Here is a 9,933-nt window from a genome sequence, read left to right on the forward strand (position 1 = left end):
TAGAAGGATTTGCGAGGCTGTGGTGTAATAAGTTTACATTTAATGACCTAAGTGTTATGTTACGAAAATTGTGATTTACACGACGCGCATGCTGGAGCAAGGGATGATAGGCTACACCCCGGTGCGTTTTGGTAAATTTATGAATAATCATCATCCGGAGGTTTTTATCCACACACAATATTATTGTTAGTGAATATACATATGCATAGCAGGTTTTTGCCATCTGTGGACGTCACGTGGAATAATTTCCGAAGTCTTATCCTGGGCAGCATCATTTTTCCAGTCGGTATTTTTTGCAAATCACATGTAACAAGAAATATTTTCTTAATGCTCACGTTTCTAATAAATAAAAGTATTTACTTCATATCTTTAATGCTATGAAACAAACCGCTCACTTTAAAAACAATAATGGCTCTCTTATATACCGTAGTAACCCACGCATTTCAACATTTTGCCGCCAACATTTACCATTTTAACCTGAATGTTTGGAATAATTATATAATGCTAAGGCAATTAGCATTGACATTTATTACACAAATCCCATTTCATCCGCCCAGTGAAAGACAGCTTCAAATAGATCTAAATATCATTTTTTTAACATATAACAAAGTTTCCACGTACCTGACATCCACTTGCTGGTCAACATGTTTTTTTTTTTTTACAGTAAGCGATAAGTTCCACTGCATTTAATATATGAAATAAATACATTAAATTATTAAGAGACGTGAATATTAAGAAAATAAACCTTGTTGAACTATTATGAAAGGATATTTGTCTATGATTAATGGCTATCATATGAATAGCTATATATTAACATTTCACACTGTATGGATGTTGATAATTGTTAATCTTTCTTGACGATCCCAAGGATGCCGTCTGAGTACAAGTGATAGGATTAACAACCCAACAGGTTTTCTGTTTTCAGCGGGTGTTGTACATGTTGCTATGGCAGTTCACTCATAGGGTGAATGATGCTGCACATTCACTGGGGTTAACATAAGGTTAAGGTTCTGTAGCGGCCGCGGGCATGATGTAAAATAGACGCAGGTGAACAAGAGCTGCGTACATGATGGCTGGTGAGCTGAAACGCAGGACTGGACTGGGTGATCATGAATGACCTTGGATAATGAAGTTTTGTAGTGAGCGTGAAACTGTATAACGATATCACTTTAAGGATTAGTGCCAATTAAGTGAAATATGAAGGATAGCTAGTGCCATGACGATTGTATATGAACGAAGGGAAAATGATGTTTGAGAAATAGTGAATTTGTACTTTATAGTTGCTTATTCGTATATATATATATATATATATATATATATATATATATATATATATATATATATATATATATATATATATATATATATATATGGAGGAGGGTGGTAACTTTATGATAAAGTCGTACAGCAAATATGTGAATTGTAAAGGGGACTGAGGCGTGATGGTACGGTAGCACGGACGAGAGAGGGCGCTGAAGGACATGCAGGTCGAAGGAGACTTCATTGTTTTCCTTGTAAGGAACGATGGAGAGATAAAAAGGTTATGTTTAGAGTTGATGTAATGATTTTTTGTCATTTATGAGAGGTATTGATAGTAGTAAGAAGCATGATGTGGTGTTGAGTACTGGTGTGTGCTTATTGCTCAGTGATATGTTGGTTGAGTAGGCTGCTGCTATGGATTAATGTTGAATTTCATTATTTATATCGACGCGTTATTGTTGAGATTTACATTCGAAATTATAGATTGATGTTCACTTTAATTATTCCCTTTAATGACAAAGGAATTGATGCCGGTAAATGCCGTAAACTTGATTTTAATACATCAACACAGTATGGGTCCTTGTATCTGAAAAATGTACTTTTGTTCACACTAGTATCTAAATCATTGACGTACACGATGTTGGGTAAAGTCTCTTTTCACAGCCCTGTGGCACTCCACTTGCCATTGTTTCCAAAGAATATAACCGTGTCTATAATTAAATTAGAATTGTGCAATTTGGTCAATTGATAAACCTATTTTAGAATGAGATAAATAAGCTTGGATAAGTAAATCTAACCAAAAGTGTCTGCATATGTAAGTTGAGTGGTGGTACATTACTGCTTGTCTCTCATTAATGTGGGGACTGTGGTGTGGTGGTGGAGCCTCGACCTGCTACACTGTAGATCGGGGGTCGACTCCAGGAGGATGTTTATTCTCACGTTAAAGAGGTTACCAGTTTACACACACTCGTAGCAGTTATAGTTCTCTCATTATTATACCAATCAGTATCAGTTTGTGCACTAAATTCTTTGCGTTAATTCTGTTGAGTTTTATTTCTTATAATTTGTCTTCTGCAATATACATATAAATGTGTAAAATCCTCCCTACAAATAATTATGCTCAGCAATGACATATCTGTCAGCAAAATCAGAAGACTCATTTAGGGGCGAGAAGGATAACACTGAGACTCTCAATCACTCGGAAATAGACAACAGTTCCCAAATAGATTTATGTATATTTCACATGTTCGCATCTATCTGTATCTATAAAAGATCACGTCTGTCTGTGTCCAAGGCTGGAGGCCAGATGCATGGGGGCTAACCTTACCCAACTTTTCAAGATTAAATAGGATGGAGAAAGGGGGGGGGGTGTCATAGGGTAGTCGAGGTCGGCCCCTGTGCCACTTTTAAGAAAAACTGGCACTTACAGTGGATCCTTTCTTAACGAAACCCCATAATTCCCCCAGAAACCCCCCCCTCATCCATCACCCATCCTTTTTCCAGGAACCCCATCCTCTATTTACAACTATCATTAGTCCAAGATAACTTTGTTGATTAGGATCTCGCTACAGTTTCTGAAGATTATATAATCTTAAGGCTGGCACTGTATAGAGAGACCACAGATATAATGACCAATAGATAAAACACAAACCATCTTGTAAGAGGCACATGAATGCACTCATTAGTACACAAGGGTAAACGAAGTACCACAGTAATCTAAGGCACCAGCTTTATTATCATACAAAGATTGGGGGTTACTTAATGTTTAGACAATCAGAGTAATACTAAACACTTCACTGATCGAGATTGTGCCAATATAGTTCCATGGCAACAGTTTGCACTAGTTTATGCTCTTCAATTACATTCTGAGCAAACATAAAGATCTTGCCGAGCTACCCTGAAGAACTAGTCTCTACAATTTAATATTAATTTTATTTTAAATGCTCTAACCTTCTTAACAAACGTGATTTGACTTTTCCCCCTTCTAGGCTCTCTGCTCTTTCTTTCTCTTATGTTGCCAACTCTTTTTTTTCTTCTTTCTCATTTAACCTCCTGTCATTTTCTTTGTTTTATAATGTTTACCTTTTTGTTTGTGAAACTTTTTCTTATATCTATACCATATTCTTATTCAATTTTCTTTCCCTTACTTCTGACCTTTCCTATATCTAACCTTTTCTTAATTATTACCTATCATCTCGCTCTCCAACCTTCATCTCACTCACTCACCTCATAAATTTTCTGTTTCTACCCTTCTTTTTTTCCATTACGCGACTTTATAATAATCCAGGACGGACGGAAACATCGTCAATTCTTCCTTTTCAGATTTGTGGGTTGGGTGTCTAATCTTTAGCCACAGCATTGTAACTCATCATCTGCATCTCAAAGAAGTTCTAATTAAAATATCTAAATATATTTAACTAGTTTATAAACAGATAAAATGCTTAGTATGTTTTTAAAATTATCCAGTTAATTATCTAGCTTAAAAAATCAAAACAATTATGGAAAGAGTTATTCACGAACCACTTTGATTTTAATATGCCTGAATTATATATTAGGTGCAATTATAAACAGAAGATATATATAGTGACATAATGCTGACCACACTACAAGAATGTTCGAAAGGAATGTAAATTCCATACATCTCAATAATAAACAAAACTAAAACTGCCATTAAAATACCACAACTATTCTATTTCAAAATATACTTTGCCTCTTTTTTTTTTTTGCTGTTGAAATTCTTGAAGTGAACTCTGCAAGTCCCTTCAGGACGACCAGCGCTTAGGGTGTTGGAGCTGGAATTCAAGGAAGAAGTTACAATAAGTTAAATTACACGTGGGATCGATGGACTGTTTAGAGCAGTGAGCCCCAACCTTGAATGTCTCATTCCTCTTTTCCAACCACATTCTCATGTGTGGACCCGTACAACCACGTTCTCACTTGTGGACCCCTACAACCACATTCTCACTTGTGGACCCCTACAACCACGTTCTCACTTGTGGGCCCCCCTACAACCACGTTCTCACTTGTGGGCCCCTACAACCACGTTCTCACTTGTGGACCCCTACAACCACATTCTCACTTGTGGACCCCCCTACAACCACGTTCTCACTTGTGGGCCCCTACAACCACGTTCTCACTTGTGGGCCCCTACAACCAAGTTCTCACCTGTGGGCCCCTACAACCACGTTCTCACTTGTGGACCGTTAAAAAATAGATCGAAGCATCACAATTAACAGAACATCATTGTTGCGACAAATACTTACATTCATTCGACATTCGACACAGTCATAAGTGTTTCTTATTTTGTTAGAGTACAATACAGTAACTAATATTAATCAAATGGACCCCTTGACATTCTATCATGCACCCCTTGGTGTCCATACACCCTCGGTTGGGTACCACTGGTTTAGAGTGTTGGTTAGACATTATGTATAAATGCATGAGTGTGGGTGAATATAAATAGGAGCTGCCTCACATGGGCCAATATGTTATTTGTAGTTTCCTTGATCATAATTGTTACAATGAAAGCATTAAGACACAAAATTTAACTAATTATTTAGTCGTAACTTTGAGAGGGAACTTAGTATGAGACTTAGTAAACATATTGCTCGTAAAATAATGTAAAATCTTATTCACTGTAGTAAGAAAAATTTTCACTGATGAAAAAACATTAAGCGTATCATATGTAAACTAGTTATAATAACGAATTAACTAAATATTGTGGTTTTTAACAGTGAATACTTTTGGGTGTTAATGGTGCTTTAAAATATCTACGGTATTTTGATCTCTGGCCTGGTCAGAGACCGGGCCGCGGGGATATTGATCATCGAAATCTCTAACAGGTAGATATCTTCTGCAGAACTTTACATTCTAGCGAGATAAAGACACATTCACACACAAACACTCTGCCATGACTTTCAGCTTACCATTATAACTGTTCCCAGAAGTTGGGAGTTACATTAAAATGTCAAGACATGTTGAGAGTTAAAATACATGAAGGTGAAGCTTACCAGCACACACTCCCTTGTCCCACTTACTCCACAACTTACATTATGATATATATATATATATATCTCAGTATATATATTATAATAATATATATATGCCCGAAAGTTTGAAAGATGAGGAGGGACTCTGAACATAAGGTTAGCAATACAAAAAAAAAGTCTTCATGAATCCCAAGTAATCTTGCACAACACAGTACTGTGCACCTTGCATACAAAGAGTCAAGACACTTATTCCAGTACCCAGCAATGTACAAACAAAAATGGGAATGGGGCTCATATCCTTGAACACGTCCACTCAGTGTGGCTGCTATATTCATCTTGAAATGAGGTTTCGTATTTGTCAAACTTTATATTAATGTTCTACGAGATAAAACAATGGGAAAATATTACACAAGGCTTAATTTCTACAGTCCATGTATAAACTAAAAATATATTACCTAGAGGTCTACCAAATGGGCCAGTTCTCGGCTGAGTCCTCAGGAGATGACGGAAAGCCTCGTCCACCCGACTCTCATGGTCGAACAGGAAGTTATCCAATGTGTATGTGACGATCCCGTCAGACAATGTCTGGATAGTGACCACATTAACGCCATTTACAGTGATCTGATCTGAAATTGCACAAGCACAGTAAAATACAGTACTAAATATGCAGGTGGTATAATAAATAAGTTTGTGTAAACTTTCAGATGTACGCTTTTAAAAGTGCCTTAACACGACACATAATTACGGCAATTAAGTTAAAACGCCTTAGAATGTTTTACATGTTATCTGGCTGCCGACTATTCAGTAATAAGGAAAACTAAATATAATTAAGAAATATGGAATATGATAATCAACAGTGTTACCTTCGGCATCCTTCTTAAATGTGAGCTGGTTGCCATTGAGGTTGCTCACAGACAGACCTTCGGGCTGCAGCATCTCTGCGTTATCAGGACTGACAGCCTCTGACACCATGTAGTCCCGAAGGAACTCTGTGCGCAGGTCCACGTAATCGTTACTGTACAGGGGGTTTGGGCCGTCCGATGGTACAAGGTTTCTCATGTCCCCGGATAAGACTGTTTTGGGACCTGTAAACGTCACGCCGCTCAATACACGTTTACTTTAAGTTCAATATATATTTCATCAATGAAAAATTGGAAGTTAGTATTTCCAAAATAGGCAATAGTGCACAGCATACATTATCAATAATGTCATCCTCAACTCATATATTAATAGACAACCAAGTCTCGCCGAAACAGTTGACTAGTACAGTACTATTTGAACATTAATGAGAATAATAATCGATAATCGATGCATCTAATTAATGTGCACGATTGTACTCTTGCTACCTGTTCATTGTTACTTATTCAGCCAACAGCTAATATTTATTTACACCTCTTTATTGTGTGTTTATTAAATAGACAACAATTTTGAGTAATCCCAAGAAAACACCCAACTTTGGCAATGTATCTTAGTTCAGAAGTAGGTGGTTTTGTTTTTTTAGCATACTAAAAGCATGCTTACTATTTTGGAATAAGATTTAAAATTGAGTATTTTTCGTGGGGGTTTACCGGCAGGTGTTTAGCTTTCTTGGAAGCAGACAGTTTACATAATAGACTAACCTCATTCATAGTAGACTAACCTGGTTCATCACTCACTAGCGGCTGGCCCTTGTCGTCCTTCTGGTACCTGAGGGCGTGTTTCCATAGGTTGTAGATGTTGGTATTGTCGAGGGTACCAGAGTCTGGGATGCCGGGCACCAGGATACCTTGGGCAGCACTGGTCATTGTAACCACTGAGAGCACTGCTAGCAGCCTAGCTAGCCCGAAACCTAAAGAAAAATATTTTTTATAATAAATGACAATATATTAATATTATATTATGCATCAATAAAATGTTTAACCGTGTTTTTCAGCGACTGCCAGAGGGAGCAGGAGCCAGGCGTCTGCCTTGCAGTAAAGATGAAACAGAAGAGGAAATAGGACACCTCCCTTGGCATATCTTATTTATAAACATAGAATGTTACCTTGCCGACTAGTATTATTTAAAATTTACAAAATAATATTTTGCTCCTTTAATTATCCAAATCAATCGTGTTAAGAGATACGCAATAATAAATAATACTTTTTAATATCGATTCCTAAAGGTTAGTACTGGCCTTATTAGCCTAAGTTGGCTGGTGTAGTTTCGTATATTTATGCACGAAAACGTCGGGCGATTATGAGTGTTTCATGGGTATGAGAAGTGCCTTGGTGGATGGGTATTTAAGTGAATGGCGACATTAAAACTATAGTCCTAAATATTTTCAGACTTGTTATAAATATGGGTTTAGAGTCAGCATTAAACAATCTCGCCCTGTACGCAGCACTGATCAATTTGGCCCGGTACGCAGCACTGATCAATCTGGCCCGGTACGCAGCACTGATCAATTTGGCCCGGTACGCAGCACTGATCAATCTGGCCCGGTACGCAGCACTGATCGACCAAAGCTCTGTTCACAACAATAGCCGAATACCCACGCCCCCTATATACACCTGGTTGATGGGGTTCTGGGAGTTCTTCTACTCCCCAAGCCCGGCCCGAGGCCAGGCTTGACTTGTGAAAGTTTGGTCCACCAGGCTGTTGCTTGGAGCGGCCCGCAGGCCCACATACCCACCACAGCCCGGTTGGTCCGGCACTCCTTGGAGGAATAAATCTAGTTTCCTCTTGAAAATGTCCACGGTTGTTCCGGCAATATTTCTTATGCTTGCTGGGAGGACGTTGAACAACCGCGGATCTCTGATGTTTATACAGTGTTCTCTAATTGTGCCTATGGCACCTCTGCTCTTCACTGGTTTTATTCTACATTTTCTTCCATATCGTTCACTCCAGTACGTTGTTATTTTACTGTGTAGATTTGGTACTTGGCCCTCCAGTATCTTCCAGGTGTATATTATTTGATATCTCTCTCGTCTTCTTTCTAGTGAGTACATTTGGAGGGCTTTGAGACGATCCCAATAATTTAGGTGCTTTATTGCGTCTATGCGTGCCGTATATGTTAGTCATCGTTAGTCACCGATCAAATTTATTTACGCCATTTATTATGCTGCCAAAAACACTAAAAAAAATATAACAAATGGTGAATAGAAGGGGTGGGCATTATGTTCCTATAATATAATGCCTGTTTCATACTTTACATGTACAACATATAAGACCAACACTGTTCCTTTAACAGGACACGACGTAATACAAAAAAAATCTTACTCATCTACAGTGAATATTTTTAACGCATCTTATAATGAAATGAGGTCTCTAAGTGAATTATTTGTACAGCGTGAACTGCTCGCCGCTGAAGGGTGGGGTAGAAACTTGCTAGTCTGCGCTGCCCAATAAACTCGCCCCTCGGGGCAAAATTTAAATTTAAAATGGTCACACCGTTAACTGGTACACACCACCTCATGTCCCAACCACGGCCACACTCACCATCTGATTTGATGATTGTTGCCGCCGAAGAGAGTTGTGCCATCCTGCCAGCTGCCGTTACCTCACTAACAAGTAACTTCCCCTCCCACCTTTATATACCCCTTGTGTGGGAGGAACTGGAGAGAGGCGCCTCTGTCCTGTTGATATTTAAATATGCATTGTTTTTCACACAATTAGTAAGTCATTTTATGACACGCTTCATGCAGGGTAACGCCCTGGAAAGACATTGGGTGACGCCTAAGACTATAGGAGGCTCCTAGGAGAGAGTAGCTGAGTACCGCCTACGGCTGGGGGTGGGATAAGGGGGTTCCAACAATCTCAATACAGCTACAGGAAGGGCAGGAAGTGCTGTTATTGCTCATCAGCCCGATGGCAGCACAATTCAAAGAAATATCCGAATTAGTAACTGGGCGTCCACAATGCAAGCCGAGTTGGTAGCGATACTGGTAGCACTCGAAATTATTGACAACACTGAAGTAGACAGCTTAATTATTTCTGGCTCCCTTTCCTCACTACGAGCAATAAACAGTTTGCAATCAAGTAATAACGTGCTTGTCTTGGAAGCTACACGTAGATATATAAGAATACTTAGCAAGAGGGTAAATATAAAAATATTATGGATTCCTTCTCACATTGGCATGCAGGAACATGACAAAGTTGACGTCCTTGCTAAGGCTGCAGTAAATAAAGACAGTATTGAACGGAATCTTGAGTTATCAAATAGGTCCCTTAAAAGTGTCATTAGACGAGAACTCCTGGATGGATTTGTAGAAAGTAGAACAGTGCAAACTGGAACTAGCAGGTCCATTGTTCATCACAATGAAATGTGTGAAGTAAAACATGTGTATGGGGCAAGTAACAAAGTCAGTAGACTAACATGTTTTCACAGCTCGTATAAGACTTGGCTACAAGTATCTCTGACAGTTCGGCTTGTATAGGGATCTAGATGAAGTAAAGTGTAAAGTGTGTGGACATAGACAGGGACACACACTCGAACACTATATCTTGGATTGTAGTAAAATTGAGCCTTTTAGAGATAAATCTAAGCTCACTCTGTATGATATGGCAACCTATCTTATTACCATGGATAAATTACCTGAAATCCTTGCACTGTACCCACATTTCGCTTCCAGTAGATGAACGACATATGAGATTCAGAAACAAGTAGTGTATTGTGAGGACTAATAATAAACAGAAGCTCCCCTATGACTCTGTAATATCCCCA

General features: G+C 38.5%; 1 protein-coding gene across 1 annotated transcript; it reads right to left on the minus strand.

The window, feature by feature from the left end:
- Positions 1-2,975: 2,975 nt before the first annotated feature.
- LOC123767607 (uncharacterized) lies at positions 2,976-8,856 on the minus strand. Its single transcript, XM_045757407.2, has 5 exons — positions 8,709-8,856; positions 6,889-7,077; positions 6,113-6,334; positions 5,705-5,875; positions 2,976-4,052 (listed from the first exon to the last, which is right to left on the minus strand). The coding sequence occupies exons 1-5, from the start codon at positions 8,749-8,751 to the stop codon at positions 4,039-4,041; spliced, it is 639 nt and encodes a 212-aa protein (XP_045613363.1). The 5' UTR covers positions 8,752-8,856; the 3' UTR covers positions 2,976-4,038.
- Positions 8,857-9,933: the final 1,077 nt, after the last annotated feature.

Source organism: Procambarus clarkii, chromosome 67, assembly GCF_040958095.1.
Source record: "Procambarus clarkii isolate CNS0578487 chromosome 67, FALCON_Pclarkii_2.0, whole genome shotgun sequence".
NCBI lineage: Eukaryota > Metazoa > Arthropoda > Malacostraca > Decapoda > Cambaridae > Procambarus > Procambarus clarkii.

What these genes read in the sequence shown, in the direction of transcription:
- LOC123767607 (XM_045757407.2), bottom strand. Translation starts at nt 8,751, where the DNA reads ATGGCACAACTCTCTTCGGCGGCAACAATCATCAAATCAGATG. An exon ending in AACAATCATCAAATCAGATG is followed by an intron (nt 7,078 to 8,708) that starts GTGAGTGTGGCC and finishes ATTTTTCTTTAG; the next exon opens with GTTTCGGGCTAGCTAGGCTG. An exon ending in ATTTAAGAAGGATGCCGAAG is followed by an intron (nt 5,876 to 6,112) that starts GTAACACTGTTG and finishes GTGCAATTTCAG; the next exon opens with ATCAGATCACTGTAAATGGC.